The following is an 18,674-nucleotide window of genomic DNA, read 5'->3' as shown; positions in this document are numbered from 1 at the left end:
TTACCTAGATCACCACAATGGCTGGCAAGGGAAAGTAATACACAATAAAGCAAATAACGACCTGCATCTTTAACAGTCAGACCCACCACACCAGAATCAGCTGCAAGTGCAGAGTCTGCCAGCAGCACGCTAAACACAAATTTAAATTTAGGAACGTATGAAATTATTGAGCAAATGGACTTGATTTAGACTTAACTACACCACTTTTCCCTTTATCTTAGCAAATGAGTATCATAATCAATATAGATGTCACACTACAGCCAAAACAATTCACAAGTAAACCACAGAAAGTTTGAATTATAATTTGTAAGTGCTCCACTTTAAACATGAAATAAATGACACCATTGTAGACCACGACAGATTTAGCTGAGAACGAAGTGATCTTTCAGAAGGTCAAGCAAACACAAATTGCTCAAAATTATAGAGTTTTAAAGATGCTCAAGTAAAAAGAGCATGTCAACCAGACCTTCAAACATTACTGAGATAATCTTCTGCTTGACTGATGATTTCCTTCAGTATGAAGAGCTATGCTTCATTTTAAAGAAAAGGTGAGCTAGGGAATGCATTAAATTAGAGATTCTCAAAATGTGGTCCACAGAGCAATTTCTAATACCTGAACCTTCTATTAGGAAGGTGAAAACACATTAATTTTATCTGAAAGGGAATACTCAGAAGAGGAGCAAACACATTACAGGGTAGAGCCAAACCAGCAACTTCCATAGCAAGGTTATGAACAAGGGAGTGTCAGCCAACTGGGAGTGATGGGGAAGAGTATAGTAATACCCGAAGGAATATGTGCTTCAAGCATGGAAATTAATACTACCTGTTTGCCCAAGTTTCTTTTGCACAGGAACCAGGGCAGGAAGAACAGATTGTGCACGTCCAGGAACGGTCCCAACATGGAGTCAAAACGCAGATGGGGCACAAGCCAAGACTGAGGAGCTGGAAAGCATTTCCAGGTCCCACAGCTCTGCCACAGCTTTAGGATGCAGATGCAGAAAACACGTTCTGCTAAGGATCCTGGCACTTGGGCTATTTTAGGTATACACATTGAATGCAGGGCTAGAACTCCAAATATTTTAACAAACAAGGAAAATATGAGAAAATGTATTATTTGACATGCGAGAAGAACTATTTTATGCATCATGGTCTAATAATAAATTTAACTACTTTCTGTATAGGAAAAAAGAGGCAAGAGAAAGAGCTGACTTGGTATAGGTCCATACCATGACATTTAAAACCAAAACATTGAAAGCTCATTCTTGTTGTGGTTTTGGTGGGGGCAGAGGCAGGGCTTGTCAAGTATGATAGCTTCTTTCAGGCTGCTGACATCTCCCATATGAAATCACAGAGAGCGCAAAATCACATAGGCACAGCGTTAGGCACAGAAAATTATTAGGCAAATACTTAACAATCCATATCTTGAAAAACTAGTTCACTCATCTCAAGACGGGTTTTTTACAACTCATGCAGTGAATTCATAAAACTGCAATATTAAAGGCAAGTAGTTCAGGCAGTGATAAGCTTATAAAATACTATGCTCAGAAATAAAAATGATCAGGAACCTAACAACTCTGTTTTCCTTTCATAAGCTGCTGAACTTTATTTCTCCCAAGATTCACAGTGGAATTCACCAATGAATAGCACAGATATATCACATACCTTGAAGTCACAGCTTCCATGAATTCATCAAGAAGATCATCATAGGCTTGACCTCTAATTCTCTTGTGTCTCAGCCCAATATACAAAGGATCTTTCAGCAATGCCTGTTAAAGAAAAAATGTTTGAACTATTACCTGAGCAAGTTACACTAGTATACTCTAAGTTAATAAGAAGGGGACAACAATACAGTGTTTGAGGATTAACCCAAGCATACAAAGTACATATCCGTTTATCCACCTCTATATAAAGACTGAAGAAACACAACAAAGAGATTAAAGAAACACCCTTTTGTATCAAGGAAAAGGGATATCCTAGTCTCAAAGGAAGCGTATTGTTTCCAAGTTAAAAAGTAAAAGTTTATTCTGGGAAGTCAGGTTTCAAAAGTACCTTTTAAAGCTTTAGTTCATACTTTTCTTTGTCCTTTACATCCTGACAGTGCTCTGACATTTTAGAAAAGCCGTTTTCTTCACTTTTATCATCATGTTTCACAAATCTCTCCCAGAATCCATCATTTCAACTGTGCTGATGAGCTGATATTCAGAAAATGTGCTGCTTTCTAAAATTCAATATGCCAAAACATAATCAAGCCTTTGACCTTTTCCTTCCAAGCTACTAGAAGGTCTTGTTTTGGTCTGATGTATTTCCAAATTATAACTTACAAATTACTAAATGTGTTCAAAGTGTTTTGCAATCACTTTTGACAATTCACTCCAGCTACAGCAATTCTCCAGTCTCAACACTTCCCCTGGCTCTCCCAGGAACCCTCACATAAAGACACTCTTTGCTATTATTTTTCAAGGGCATCAAAAATGAATAAGCTTATTTCTCTGTTATATCTACTGTGCAATCCTCCCACACATGCCCAAACAGCTTGTGGAATCGGTCAGCAGCTTGACTAAATATTTTTCACCCCAAAACAATTTGAAAAACCAACACAGCTCCAGAAACTTGTACACCAGCTTCAATTAAGAAAACATCATAAAGGAAAATACAGACCACCTCTCTCTCCAGGAGAGAGCATTCAATGTACAACACGAAGTAACAAGGCTGGAAAGCTTTCTTAGCCTGCATCAGGCTGGGATCAGAAATCTGATTTCTGTATTTTAGAAAAGTGCCTAAATTCCCTTCACAGCTTTTCTATGTTGTAGAATTGAAAAATTCTTTGGGTAACAAGCCCCAGTTGGAGACTGATTTAAATTAGTAAGAAACTTAAAACATTTGGTGGTATTTTGCCTCCCCGGGAGTATCCTGATGCAGACCTACATATAGAGGAGTTTGTCTCTCCCTCACTTTTCTCTCCACTTCCATATAAAACTCAAGATATAAGATTGGAATGTTTAAAAAAATCAATACAAAAATTCAGCAGGATTAAAAGCTGATTTTTCTAAAATTGTTGCTAAATTCATCACCATTTCAAAACAAAATATGTCTAATACATTACTTACAGACTTTCAGAAGTTGTTAGCACAACTGTTTGAATCAGAGAACAAATAAAGCTCAAAATTAAAATTACTTTGTAAATGAAAGTGAAGTCATTTCATTGTAAGCATTTTATTTGTTCCCTTCACCAGTTCCATGTAGTGTTCATGTTTAAGTAGCATATTCTTTGGCTGAAATAATTTTACCTGTGTATTTACATTATTCTAAGTATTCTAGCAGCAAAATCAAAATCATAATTATGTACCTATTCCAGATACTGCTGGAAAACCGGCAAGATCTTGATGTCAGGTACCCTTCTACTAATTTTCTCCTTTGTATGCTCTTCTTTTTTTTTATATAATCATTTCCAATTTTGTAGTCAAGAACTATTTCTGGAATTATTTTTTCATTTCCATTTTGAGTTTGCCTAGTTATTAAAATGACCTCAGGAAAATCTGACAAATCAAGGATAATTTTATTTCTCTGGGAGATAAATTCACAGGAATTGCAAATGAACTGTTTAGCAATGTGAAATCTTAAGACAAGTTTGGAAACCCCATGGGAGTTGCCTCATGCTTCCCACCAGACTGAGCACGCAAGGTTGGAAAGCAGAACTGTCAAGTGGCAGGAGCCTCTGTCAGGAGCATCGTGGTAAGACTCAGAAACAGCAATCCCATTTCTAAAATCCCATTGCCGCAGCTTTCCATGCCAGTTCTGCTACTCCATGTCCTTTGCAAGTATACCACATGCTCCCCGGTCCAATTCAGTGTAACTTACCCCTTATCCCCTTTCCAGCTCCCATAACTCTTCTTCCTAAATTGATTTGCTCTTTTAACATACTTCCACAAGCTTTTTATTAAACAATGTCTGTTTTCTCATTTTGTAAAACAATGCTCAAAATGAAAAAAAAAAAAAAATCTTTGGTCCCTTTATTTTTTAAATTCTGAAGACATGTTTCCAAAACACTCCACGGCCAGACCGAGTCAAGCCAATTCCTTCAAGAAGCCAGCTTAAGTTGGGCAGTCATTCTGTGAAAGTTCAAGAGAAATAGGCGTTCACAGTTACGCTGTTTAAAAACTGCTAAGGAAGCCACGGGTCTTGAAACATAGGCTCTTGTACTCCTTTTGCCACTTTTGCATCTTTCATGTCTGTAAGCATTTAAATCTATAGTCAAGGCTAAAACTCAGAACTCTGAAACAGCTCCATTTATAAGACCACTACATGAATTTATTCACATATCTTTGATGCCAAAATTTAATGTGGAATATTTAAACAATTAATACAATGTTTCTGGGGTATGTTTAAACTTCCAGCCTGGGAAGTCTCGCAAGCAGAGACAATTAATTCAGCGACACATCTCTGATGAAAAGCTTGGCCAGCTATATACCCAGAGTTCAAAATTCCTTTACAGCTCAGTGCATTCTGCTTCACAAACGTTACAGTTCGACATGAAATAGCCCCAAAAAGTTCCTTTATAGTCCTGTTTGGAACAACGTATGAAGAAACCCAGGGCGGAGACAAAAGAATGAAACATTCAGCAAGTGAAAAGAACAGTGGTCACGTCTGAGCCCTGAGTGGCAAACCATTGTGGAGCGGCTCCGTTTCCAAAGGGCACTGAAGAATGAATAAGCTGCTTAAGCACATTATCCCCTTATTCAGGTCAACACCATGCAAACCGGGTCCATGGTGGTTGTTTTTTTTTTTTTTTTTTAGAGGGTTCACACATCTTGAGAGATTAACATTTGCTATCGACTATTTCATGGCTTTCAAAACAGACTACCAAAAAGAAAGTTCCATCCTACAATCGAGTATGTCAAGCTGACATGATGATTAGGTACTTTTCCTCAATGACTTGGGTTTCTTTTGTTCCCCAGCTTGTTGTCAAAGCTTGAACTTTGTTTTGTTCTTTTGAAAATCAAATCTCCTTCAAAACATAACTCTGCTTTTTTCAGGTTAGTAGGTTTGTTTGTTATGTATATTAAATGATACTGAAAAAGCTGATGCTGGCTTATTTTTAGACATCCTAAGGCTAAAAAAACAGTTCTAAACGATTCAGGTTTAGCAATGTGGTACATTCAAGCTTTAATAGAAATAAGGTTTTACAAGAATAAGGGGCTTAATTGCGGTTCTGGTACTGGAAATATCATGTAGATCTACTTAGAATTAGCTGTGTAAAACAACAGAGAGTTCTTTGAAGCACCACCTGAGCATATTAAAACTGTAATGACCTTTGGAGTTTTAAGAAAAAGGCAAGCCGTTTATATCACCTTACTTGTGCACACTTATAGTAAAGAAATCAGCAAACCATCAAAGTTCAAGCAAGGCTTGAGCTGTGCACCTGGCTCTAATTTAGCTACAAAAGCCAAACCAGTGAGAAACAGAAAATCACACACTTATGTATTTCATCAGTTGAGAACAAACATGCTGAAATGTCATCTATTCTCAAACTTGGCACTGAGACATTTCTTTGGAACAGATATGTATTTTAGTGAACAGATTCACGGAAAATTGGAGGTGAAGAACTGCAAGACACTGAGCCTTTCCACTCACAAAGATGGCAGCAGAGAGTGTCCAGAACCTCTCAGTGCCACCTAGAAAGTGTTTGGTGTACGGTAATGCTTCAGAGCAGCAATTCCCCCCATGCCATTAAAATGTCAAAACCCTCCAGCCGTTCTACAATGGGAAAAGATTTGCGTTAGAGCCACAGTTACAAAACTAAAGGAGAACTACATTTGTATGGGACATCAGAAGCTCCGGGACAAAGACATGCCACATGTCAGAAATGAAACACATTTCAGGGTATGATTGGTCTAACACAGCACACAGTTACCAAGAAAACCGGGGGAATGCTGCTGCTTTTTCAAGTGTTAATATTTTGTTATATTAATACACTGTAAATTCTTTCTGTAAACATCTTCTTGTCTCAGTTTTCACAGGCTGGGGAAGGGCTGGTGAGCACAGGGGAATTTCTGTTCTCCAGGAAAGTCAGACATTTCAAGCTTTTTTTTTTTGTTCCACAACATTGAAATTTCATTCGATGTGAAACTTTTTCCAATAAAAGAGTGAGCCAGTCAGAAACAACATCAATGTTTTGGACTTAACTTCAGCTTCTATCAATACTAATTACCCAGTAATCAATCTGCGTTCATTTAAATTTTTGGTTTGCAAGCACTAACACGCTGAATCACAATTTTCTCTCCTGCAAGAACTGCTTACAGCTGCAAAGTGTTTTTTATGGCATTAGGAAGAATGTATAAGATTTCAATTTATATTACACTAGGAAGCCTTTTTTTCTTTGAATAAGCTTGTTTTGAAGTCTGAAATACAGGATGATGCCTTTAAAATGTGTAACAGATTCTGTGTTTCCAAATGCTAACTGAATTTTGGATGTGCTGAATGCTGCAAGTAACACTGACACTAATTGGGTTTAAGGGTGTAGAATACTTCACAAAAAGAAGTTTCATAATCAGAGAGCTAAAGATTTTTTAAAAATGTTGTTTTCTTTGAACTACACTGGCCCCATGACATACTTACTAAGAAGAGATCATGGCCCCTCCTATCTAAAGACTAGACCTTTGTCAACACATTTGCAAACTGCAAGGGGCCTCTTGTGCAAGAAAAAAGGGGCCTTATCCTCTGTTTCTCCCCAAAAGAAGGAGACCTCATCTTTGGGAGTCTCAGCTAGCACTTATCTGGACATCCCCAACAGACAGGTACTGGCACACAGTGCATCACCTCTCTTTGCACCTCAGTTTCCTCCAGGGGATCCCCCATAGGAGAGGATGTCACAAAAGATCCCAAAATAGGAGGCCAAAAATGGGTATCACGATGGGTCATTCTAGGTATAAATAAAGGAAGAACCCACACACACACACTGGACATGAGTTTAAAAAATTGAGCTCAACTGTGCGAGACTCGCCAACCCAAGTGGCTGCCAGTACTTGAGAGACAGAGATAGTATGTATGCAGACAACTATAATTAACATTTTCCCATCTGTAACCCTAAAAACATCACTCAAAACTGTCCATTGTCTGTCCAGACAAAATTCTAGACCTGCAATAGTGAAGAATTTAAAAGATAATACTTTCATAATGTTCCTTTGACATCAATCTTAAATACAGTGATTAAAGCGAACAATTTCTGTGGAAAAAAAAATAGCAAAGAATATTACGCGTTTTTGAGGCAGTTCAAAATATAAATATTTATTAATACTCTGTTGAAGCAATATCCTAATGTAATAGAAAAGAAGTTATGGTATTTCAAATTCTGTTTAAAATAATTTAAGATTGTGCTAAAAAAAATAGAGAATACGTTCTCTTCCATACGTGCATAGCAATCCTGTAGTTTTGCACAGCTACACTAGATGTTTTCAGTTATTTCTCCTTAAAGACAGGCTTGACTTAACCAATCCAACTTGTTCTTTTCTTTCATAAGGTTGTTTATCTATCCATTTGACCTTTACATCCTTTGCTTGCCTTCTTCTCAGGAAGCTTACTCATTTCTTAACCTGAAGAGGAATTACCAGTTGTAGCTTTGACTGCGCACTGAACCCCGTTGCTTCTATTCTAGTTATTTCCCACGCATGCAGACAGCTTTACCCGGCTGAAAAACTGTCAGCTCCAGCAAACTTTAATTTAACAACAAAACAAAAATCACTCTAATGTCTGGAAAGAATGTTTCATGAAGGAATCTTGTAACACGCTATGAAATTACCACAGCCTGGGCCCTGCACAAAGCCAGGCTGTGCCAAGGACATTCTGTGGGCTGCTTCCGGCGCATGGCTGTGGCACCGAATAAAGGCCCCAGTGTGTGAGGGCTGCGGGCAGATGGAGGGCTGCGTGCCGAGCGGGCGCCATCCCTCCGGCCCTCTTGCACGGCACGCTCCGCCTGCATCCCTCCTTCGAAGGGCTCTCCCAGGAAGTCACACTCATTCCCTTGCGTGAGCATGCAAAGCTAAAGACCATTCAGCCCCCTAAGGGTAACATCTACAAACATACATAGAATCACAGAATCATTAAGGTTGGAAAAGACCTCTGAGATTGAGTCCAACCATTAACCTAACTGCCAGGTCCACCTCTAAACCATGTCCCTAAGCACCACATCCACACGTTTTTTTTAATGCTTCCAGGGACTGTGATTGCACCACTTTCCTGGGCAGTCTGTTCCAATGCCTAACCACTCTCTCTGTGAAGAAATTTTTCCTAATATCTAATCTAAATCGACACTGGCACAACTTGAGGCCATCTCCTTTCATCCTGTTGCTTGCTACCTGGGAGAAGAGACCAACCCCCACCTCGCTACAACCTCCTTTCAGGTTGTGGTAGAGAGCGATAAGGTCTCCCCTCAGCCTCTTCTCCAAACTAAGCAACCCCAGCTCCCTCAGCTGCTCCTCATAAGACTTGTTCTCTAGGAATAAAAGAGTAGTACATAAGAGAATAAGAGAATAATACATAAAATATACAAAAGAGCACAAGCTATGTGAGCTGTTGTTAGTGGGGGAGCACCAAGTGCAAAATACAAAGAGAAAAAGTTGCTGCAGCAAGAGGCAGGATGCACCTGATTTTTCAAGCGGCTGTTGTGCTGTCTGCTCTTCGAGTCACACAATGAGTTGGTGTTTGTGTCCACAAGCCAGTCTGTGGAATCAAGTGACGGGTGACAAGCTCAAGGGCTGTTGATGGTGCAGGGGTGGGTAGCAATGTTGTCTTCTGGTTAGCTACATCTGAGTCACTCATTTAGGTTACCTCCAAAGTAGTGGAAATTATAAAACACTTTTTAGAAATCAAAAGTTTATCTCATGATTTCTAGGTGTAATTCAAGATTTTCAAGCACCTGAAACTCATAATACTGGTTACAGCCAGGTGCCCGTCAATGATGCATATGCCTAAGGAAGTTCTTTTCTAGGTTGACTTTTCCATTCCCAACAACTTGGAACTCACAGGGACACCTGAACTTCTCTTCTGGATTGGCTCTAAAAATTACACATAACACACAGTATAGCTATGCTAACTGTATGCTTTACCATACTTCATACTGAATAGTAAAAATTAAATTTTTTAAAGGCAAAAATATATCAGAGATCAGATTAATGATATATTTTTCAGAGCAATTATGCTTTTGTTCCACTTGCTCACCTTTCCAGTACACAGTATAAGAGATTCACACAAAAATGATCAAGTTTTGCCAGCAAATTTCCATTGCTATTATAAAAAATTCTTGCAGTAAAATTAATGGAGAATCTAGCGAAAACTGCTCTGTACTCCTTGGTCTTTATGGCAGTTTGAAATTAGGAAAGACCTGGGAGTACGCTCAACAGTGAAGCATACCCCAGACTACATCTTTGCTAGACAAGAGATAAAGTAACAAAAATGGTCTTTCCCTGAAATTTAAGTGCCATTGGAACTTTTTTTCGGTAAACCAGCTTACGTTAACTCTTTCCAACCAGCTTAACTTCTAAAAACTATGAGAAGCAGATATCATAGAACTGCCATCACTGAATCTGCAGCACAAGCCATGTGCTGTTCATAAGGAGAAAAACAGAGATTTTCCTCCGGACTGGATTAGATATTGTTTATGGAGGTACTGTAATTGAAGAAAAAAAAAACCTGCCTTCAAAGCTAGCAAGTTAGTTTGACAATTTTTCATACCAGAAAAATGAAAAACTAAGATCTTTTCAATTGTAAACATACAATTGTGCCAGCATCTTCTGCTAACTGAATGTTAGCTTCAAAACTAAAATTCATAAAGTCCTTGTTTATAGCACTGGAGTTCTTTTCCTAGTACCATGCTTGTGTACCACCACCACACAGATGCATCAGGTCTGTCTTTTAAATATACATTTAACTTCTACACCAAGTAGCAGCTATGCCAAGCAGGTCATTACTAAGGCACTTGATTGCTAGGAGGAAAGCGGAGGGGAGACAATTTCTAATCTTCGAATTTCCTTAACTTATACAAAAGAAAGAGTATAGAATGATCTGTTTTCTCTGTGACTTGTGCCAATCTGAAAATAATGGCATGCTTTGTACAAACAGGGTACTCTCACTATGGGTGGAACAGAGAGGCAGCTGCATCCCAGGGATGAGCACTAACTGGCAACAAGCCACAGTAACAGTATCTACAGTAACACACTTCAATAATTTCATTTGGTCTTTACTGCAAAACTCTTAAAAAATGCTGACTTCACATCTCCCAACAGATGCCTGAAAGTTCTAGGGACAGCCAGCACAAAACCTCCCTGAAATTCTTCTTTTATCCTTATTTATTGTTTGAAGAACCCTAGGTAAATTTAAGTTCACCAGAGGTTCTTCCTCCTCCTCCTCATCTTACTATATCCTGTCTTTTTCTCCATAGACAGAAATACGTGATTGCACATAGTTACAGGTATTATTTCAATGCATATTTTCTGGTTGTGCTACTAAGCTAAAAAACTGTCCCAGTTCCTCAGCTTGACAATCGCCTTTCAAAAGAGCTGTATAAATGAAATAAAAGGAAAAACAAAAAAAAAAAACTCATCTCTAATGTAACAGGATAAAGTTAAAAGTGGCTGAAGGATGCTCTGGGCTTAGGAAACCCTTAGAAGGAGTCACCAGTCAGGCATTTGCAACCAGCCATGAGAAAACTCCATTCTGGGAAATTCTGACAAGCTCTGAAAAGTGCAGTTTCCCACTAAGAGAGCTCAGACAACAGCCTGCTCCTCTCCCTACAAATTTTTCTCTCTTCCTTAGACATAACACATTAGTCCCATTGAATACTGCTTTCTGCCTCTTCCTTTTAGGAGGTTACAAATGATTTTGCAACAAAAGAGCATCACCACAATGCCTAAGGTGGTTGTGCTGCATTAATTCAGGCCAGCATGCCTCACGTGATCCGCTGCCAGAACCGTATCTAGCAGAGTTAGTAGGGAGATCAGAGAGGCCTAGTTCATTGTGTATTTTAAGAAAAGTAAAATAAACAGCAAGATAAATACTCTGCATTATGTTTAACAGTCTCAGAGAACCCTTCTAATGTTAACATCTGTCTGCAGGGATAGGGACGATGCCAATTCCACAAACGCCTGTAATTTGAGTTGGAACTTGGAAGACGGTCAGAACCATGGTTTTGGAGCAACATTTCATCAGACACAATTTTAGGATGCATAACTATTTTACACAGTAAAACTGAAAACAAATGGTTGTCTGCATGCCAGTGGCATTTCTTGAAAAACTTAATCATTTGCCTATTGAGAAAACAATAGTCCTGAAGAATCCGCCATCGTTTAGGACTTCAGCAGATTATGCTGCATATAATCATTAATATTTTAACATACAAATAACAATCAGAAAGCAAAGAAATCTGACAAGCCTCTTGTATTTTATTTATATAATTTTCAGAGCACCTAACAAGAAATGTCCTAAACCCCTTGACATCTACTTTCTATAAAAGCTTTTAGTGAGTCCCAGAAAATGCTCAGACTAACCATTAAGCTCTCTACACAACTAAGCTTCAACAGCCCTCATACAGTTATCAACTACCATTTCTTCTTCATGAACCCCAGCAGCTACATGGCTAAAATCTCAATCTGCATGTCCTGCCACACATCAAGAAACATTTAACCATACCCTCCATGCTACATTTTGAAGTATAGCTGATGGATAATGGGAACTGGAAGCTATAGAAATAGATTACCACAACCAAACTTTCAAAGTTTATTGCTCTCAAAAAACATGAGGGAGGACATGCTGGACCGTACTTGCGGGTCCAGCAGTAAGTGCTTGTAATAAATCACAGAAGGTGGCCAAACAATAGTATTTAAGAAGGGCCAAAATAGTACCCTAAAAACAAGTCTAGCCTCAGTGAAACTTTTTAGAGAAGTTGGAGATATTTTTCTTTTCTTTTTTCCTGCAAAATTACCAGGAGAGTAGCTATCTTAATGAATTATCTTCTTCAGCTTAATCATGAGTATGACAATATATAGCTGCTTGAGGTGGTTCAACCACTTTGAATAAATCAAACTTTCCTACACCATTTTTGTGAAGCCACATAATTTAATATTCTGTTCATAAAAAGGATAAAAAGGATTTAGCTAATATTGTATCAGCTCACACATTTTGACAGCACACAAAGTGTGTCTTGAGTCCATCACATAGTTAATGGAACAGAATTTTAACTTATCAGCAGATACACCATTTACAAAACTGCAAATCTTGTTCTATGTTATCAGTACATCTCATTTCTGTGCCAACAGTTCTGATATTTTGTTTTGATTTTTTTTTCCATTCACATGTAACTGTAAATCTCCATTACTTGTTGCAGCCTCTTCTCAGTTCTGTTAAACTTATGTCTATTTATTTCATTTACTTCCATAAACTACTCCCACATGGTCCTTCACCAAAATATCTTTGACCTTTACATCCCTGTCTCCTGGGCTGACACTCAGCCATTTTCTTTACTAGAGACAAATGGGTTGGGCCTCTTCCTACATAAACAAGTCACATCAACAATGTCCCTTTGACTGACTGGCAATTATTAAACAAGTCTGGTGATATTATTTCAGCGCTGGCATCTCAGCTGTTGACTATATAGCTGTCCTAGCACCAGAAGAAAAAAGGGAAAAGTAGTTCTGTGCATGAAATAGACCTGCTAGTGTAAGGCAAACATTTGTAAAGAGCACCTTTACGATCCACAGGTGACACGTTTTGTCCCAGACACTAGGCCGACTTCTGTGGAGGCACAAATGATGCATCTTATCCTACATTTTGTGATAATAGCTATATTTATGGCTCATTCCCTCTCTTGTCTTCTCCATTGCCTGTCAAATTGCTGAGGAGGCAGATAGCTAGCAGTTACTGTTTCAGAAATAATGGAAGCGAACCAAAACAAATACTGTTACTGTCTTCTGAGTATGAAGAGTTGGAAATGTCTAATGTATCTTGAAACAAAGTCTGCCATCAGTTTGGTCTATGGATATTCATGCACGCTATCCAAAATAAGCGTTTCCAGATATTCATTTCTGCCCTCTTTTATAGATCCCCTTGTGCTGAAAAGTGAAGTAAGAAGAAATGCAATGGCCTGACAAAACTGCTGGTAACATCAGTACCCAGGTCATTCTTTCTAATGTCAGCTGAAACTGAGACTTAAATCCCATGTCACCATTTATGTTCTTTCTGCTAAAGCCCTCCTCTCTTCAACTTTTTGAGTGTTAAAAATCATTGCCAATATGCGTTTGGTAAATGTGAAAATCTGAAGCACCACCTGGCTTCATCAAATTTTCCATGGTCTAACAAATAAGAATATTTCACAAAAGAAATATTCATAAATAAATAGCATATTTCATAAAGATAAATGAACAGTGTCAGAAAAAGAATACCATATATTCCTAGCCAATATGGCAAAGTTTAAAGGATGACAATGGATCAAAAGTAACAGACAATTGCTGAGGTCTTCTCACATACCAAGCAGTAGAATGGCATTTCGCAAAGATACAAAGAGTTTGTTTACTAAGAGGTTGACATGTGTTCAAAACCAGTTTAGTCTCTGCAGAAGCCTCCTGAGCCACACAGCAACAACATGTTAGATGCAGAGAAAGGCAAGTGAAGTGCAAACTAAGTATGAATTCATGTCATCTAACTTAAGAACCTATACTGGATATTTTAATACCTAAGCTAGTCTAAGCTCTTTTTATAGTGAACAGACAAAAAAAGATAGTTTTACAATACAATTCATCTGACCAATTTGAGACAGCTACTCGACAAGAAGAAGGGTCTACTCCTCTTCATAAAATTGCCTAGGCTGACTAGCTCAAGCTCTGTGTCTCTTTCTCAGTCATTCTGAGCTTACCCAGTTTGGTGATGGGGCCCCGGATTCTCAAGACTAATAATTCAAACACAAGATTATAATTGTCCATTCCATTGAATCTTAAGTATGGGAAAGAAAAAAGAGAACAGACAAACATATTGCTGCCTCTGTGGGTATACTAGAAAAGACCAGATTTGGGTTTAGTACACAGGCGACATAGAAAGGCTGGATGATCACAAGAAGATTGCAAACACTAATCTCTAGTATTTTATGAAAGTATAAGAGGACTTTAAGCAGAGGCAATATAGGATGATGGTGGATGTAAGTCTGGCACTGAAATAGATAACAATATATTATTTTATACAACATGCATATTAAAAGATAATATGAACTCGAAAGTCTCCTTTAATTTAATTGTACTAGAACAATTGGATGAGTTTTAAAAATTGCAGTAATCTTTTGTTGTACAATGACAACAGTAAACCCCTGGTGAAAAAAAATAAGACTTTGCTCTGTTGCTTTTTTATTTATTTAAAAAGGACTGTAACTATTTTTGCTACTGAAAGGAAATGTAGATCAAGATATTTTTCATCCCCGTATTCGGGCAAAAGGCGACAAGCATTATAATAGTAGTAAGGTAAACATAAAATGTCTTTCTACTGTTATAGTAAAGAACAAAGCCCATTACAAGTGAATGCAGTATTAAACAAAATGCTGATAGTGTATATATTATGGAACTAAGAAAAATGTTTAAAGACAATAAATGTTTAAAAGTCAAGCCCATTTATATTTGAGTTTTATTGGCAAAACTGCTGGTACTCATAGCTGCTGAGCTATGTCTAAGAAAAGCATCTAAATGAAAACAAGGGAGGTGATGTAATACATTCCCCTGGGAACACCATGGTAAAGAATAGCAAATGATCTTCTACATTTGCAAATAAGTCAAAACAGTTAACAGCTCTAAATATGGTGGGAAATGCTGTTCCCCTCTGTACACAATTATTTCATAAAAGGGGTAGGCAATGTTTTGTATTTCAGCTCTCTTAATACATGATTAGTAGAATGCATCCCTTAGGAAGCATGAAACGTTTATACACAGTCTTCTACAGAAGGTTTAATACAACCAAGGAAATACATAGCAAGGCAGAAGATACAGAAGAAATAGTAATTAAAAAAAACAAATTGCAGAAGACTATGGACAAAATAGAAGACAAACTCAAAGATTCTTCAAAAGGCAGTCTTTAAAAAAACTGAAACACATTGGAAACCTCAGTATCTTGGGTAAATTTAGACTGTCAAGACTTCCTCTCTGGAACCCCATCTCAACAACACGCTGCAGTCACTTCAGGCAAAGATTTTAGGCCGTAGAGGGTAAAAAAACCTTCCTAACTAAAGCCTCATGTAGTTTTGAGGATATACTTGAAAGTATAAATTAGGAAATTTATTATTTGAGTATTCAGTAAAAAAATAACATTTGACTCATAGATTTTTAATTGCAGAAGTGAATCCTGCAATATAGTGACATCCACTATTGAAACCAATGAAAATAATTGTGTAAAACACACCATCAGCAAATTATTTTTCAATTTCTTGCAAGAAAATCATGATGCAAGAGGTCTCTCTGAATGTTACTGAACTTTATTTTTAAGGCTACCTAACAGATAATGTTAACTGCTAACTTCAGTTTCCTTGGCATTCACTCAAAGCTGAGGTCCAACTCAGCAGGACTTTGAGCTCTTACTGGCTCAAGGAGAAAAGCCAACAGTGAAGAATGAGCCATTTTCTTTTCCTAAGACTAAAGACAGCAACTGTTTGGCTAGTAAGCTTTTATGTCCTTTTCTTTTTTTTTCTTTCCTGCAGTTACTATCTGTTACTCTCCATGAGCATGCCTGCACGCATTGCATTGGATATATTGGGGGAAAAAAAAGAGAGCCTGTGAAAATTGATTTTAGCTCTCAGAATAAATCTAGACTGAAGGTAAAGAAACATATGGAGAAAAAAAATTACAGAGAAAAGTCAGATGCAAGATACCATGCAGACTGACACGTTTAACAAAATTAAAACAGGAAATGTGGTTTCCAAATAAAACACAGCATTCCAAAATAGAGAATATTCTGTGCAATAAAGGCCTGTCTATTCAGTAACACTTTACCATTTCTGTTGATGACAGGACCCTGTGAAAATATGGAATTTTCTAACAGCCCACATATATTAACTCTATGTATGATGTAATAGACATATCTGTATGTGAACAAACACTTCCACATAAATGAATGCCAAGTCTGAATATGCACCTATGGTTAGATTGAGATGAGAATAACTAGCATTTACTATGATTATTGAAACAAAAGTAAATAAATACAGCAGAATTCTATATTACTTCATTCCTCCTCTCATCACATTATGAACAGCAAGTTACTCAAAAAATACTACCTAAGTTTGTGCAATGGGACCAAATATTATAAAGAGTTTTGACTGAGGCCTGATTAGAGAGACCTTTGGAGGCTCTTATTGTTCTGATTCATTATTTGAAATAACGATAACATCTGTACTAGAATAAAATAATCTGCTATATCAAAATTCAAGTTTAATTTTTTTCCACAAGATTCAGAAAAGCACATAAAAAAATCTCAAATTCTTCAACATCTCTATTGTTGAAATAAAGTGAAGAAAACTCAGTACATGCAAGAAAACACAAAACAAGAATTCTAACATGTCACAGAAGATGACCTTGGATAAGTATTCACTTAACCACACCTTTCACTACCATCGTAGTAAGATTTTCAATATTAACTAATACGAACTTCAGCAACAGTCAACAAAAATGTCACACAGCCCTATTTATTCATTGGAAATGAGGGAACATTCTGAAATTCTGATGGATATTTGCATGTTTGCATTTCTTCTTACTTCAGTTGACAGCAAATCATGTGTTTTGAAATATTAAATTTCCAAATAAAATCTGTGGGAAAACTGTAATTGTTGTTAACTATTCCCATGCCTCTGCTTGCTCACTATAGTAATCTGTATGTAAGACTCCGTGCCAGTCCACCCATCCCAGGGTGACCTCACCAGCTCAGCAACACAGGGGCCATGGAGCTTCATAGGAAATACAATCAGGTGGAAACTCCTGATCCACAGAGAAAAAATACTGAGGCACAAGACATCCAAAGTGTTGGAATCAGCTTTAGGATTTAAATGATAATCCCCCTCAAAACCAAAACAATTCTATCACACTATATATCAGTGGTTTTAGAATATCACATAGATATGAATCCCTGGCGTACAGGAGGTCTGTGCTCAAGTTTGTAGTGGATTGTAACAGAGGGAACATATTTGACATATTACTCTAAGGAAAAAATAAAATAAAGTTTATCATCCTGTGAAGTACTCACCTCATGTCTACAACAAACAAAATTATCCAGGCTATGAAAATATTAATGAGACAAAACCAGCAGTGATAACATATGACTTACAAAGGACAACATGAAATTGTAATACACGTGAAGAAAATACAAAATGATTATATGTATGAAAGCCCAAAGAAGACCTGAGGGATGTCAGCATTCACCAATGATGTACTTCTGATGTGCAAATGGATAAAGCACTAATATCTAGCTAAAACTCCTCTGTTATAATACAAATAAAATGAAAACTCCACTGTAATAATAAAAATGCCACTCCATTTGTATATTTAAATATAATATAGGTGTTTTCCTTCAGTTTTTCATGAATTATCTTTCAAGTGTGTATACTTCATGGCCACATGATTAACTATGTCCTTCACTGAATATGTCACCTAAAAACTGTTACCCAGAATCTGGAGCATTTTTGGCAGCAATTGAACTTTTAAATTAAAAAGGAGATGCTTCATGATAAATGGTAAATATTTTTTGTCACCATATTACATTCATTTTAAAATAACTGTACCTTCAATAGTGTATATAAAAACCTGTGCAAACTATCCTCTCATTCTGATAAAATTTAACAATTTTAATCAATATTTTCTTCTAAGAGTAGACTAGATTTGTCAAGCTTTTGGGCTGTTTTGGACTTTGGGCTGTTCAGGAGTCTGGTTAACAGAGTCCCTTGGGAGGCAGTCCTGAAGGGCAAAGGAGTCCAGGGAGGCTGGACGTTATTCAAGGAGGAAATCTCAAAGGCGCAGGAGCAGGCCGTCCCCATGTGCTGCAAGTCAAGCAGGCGGGGGAGAAGACCGGCCTGGCTGAACAGGGAGCTTTGGCTAGAACTCAGGAAAAAAAAGAGAGCCTACCGCCTTTGGAAGAAGGGGCAGGTGACGCAGGGGGATTACAAGGATGTTGTGAGGATATGCAGGGAGAAGATCAGAAAGGCGAAGGCGCAGCTGGAACTTAAACTGGCCACCACCGTTAAAAACAACAAAAAAAGTTTTTACAAATATGTCAGTGACAAAAGGAGGGCCAGGGAGAATCTCCCTCCTTTGTTGGATACAGAAGGAAACCTGGCCACGAAGGATGAGGAGAAGGCAGAGGTACTTAATGCCTTCTTTGCCTCAGTCTTTAATAGTCAAGCTAGTCATCCTCAGGTTTTTCAGGCCCCTGAGCTGGGAGACGGAGATAGGATGCAGAGTGAAGTCCCAGTTATCAAAGAGGTGGCAGTCACTGACCTGCTCCTCCACCTGGATGCGCACAAGTCCATGAGGCCAGATGGGATCCACCCGAGGATAATGAGGGAGCTGGCAGAGGAGCTGGCCAAGCCACTCTCCATTATTTATCAGCAGTCCTGGTCAACCGGGGAGGTCCCGGATGACTGGAAGTTAGCAAATGTGACACCCACCTACAAG

At 37.9% G+C, this 18,674-nt stretch overlaps 1 protein-coding gene across 1 annotated transcript in view; it reads right to left on the bottom strand.

Moving 5' to 3' along the window:
* The window catches only part of ME1 (malic enzyme 1), a 190,768-nt gene that overhangs the window by 79,735 nt on the left and 92,359 nt on the right, over window positions 1-18,674 (bottom strand). Inside the window, exon 6 of the mRNA XM_087777022.1 lies at window positions 1,663-1,766. Within this exon, the coding sequence (XP_087633148.1) occupies window positions 1,663-1,766 (104 nt within the window). The remainder of the gene's footprint in view (window positions 1-1,662; window positions 1,767-18,674) is intronic.

This window comes from Nipponia nippon, unplaced genomic scaffold (genome assembly GCF_047370975.1).
Source record: "Nipponia nippon isolate SJK-2023a ecotype South Korea unplaced genomic scaffold, ASM4737097v1 scaffold_4, whole genome shotgun sequence".
Taxonomy (NCBI): domain Eukaryota; kingdom Metazoa; phylum Chordata; class Aves; order Pelecaniformes; family Threskiornithidae; genus Nipponia; species Nipponia nippon.
Note: the sequence above shows the minus strand (reverse complement) of the source record. Positions and strands in the feature narration are given on the sequence as shown.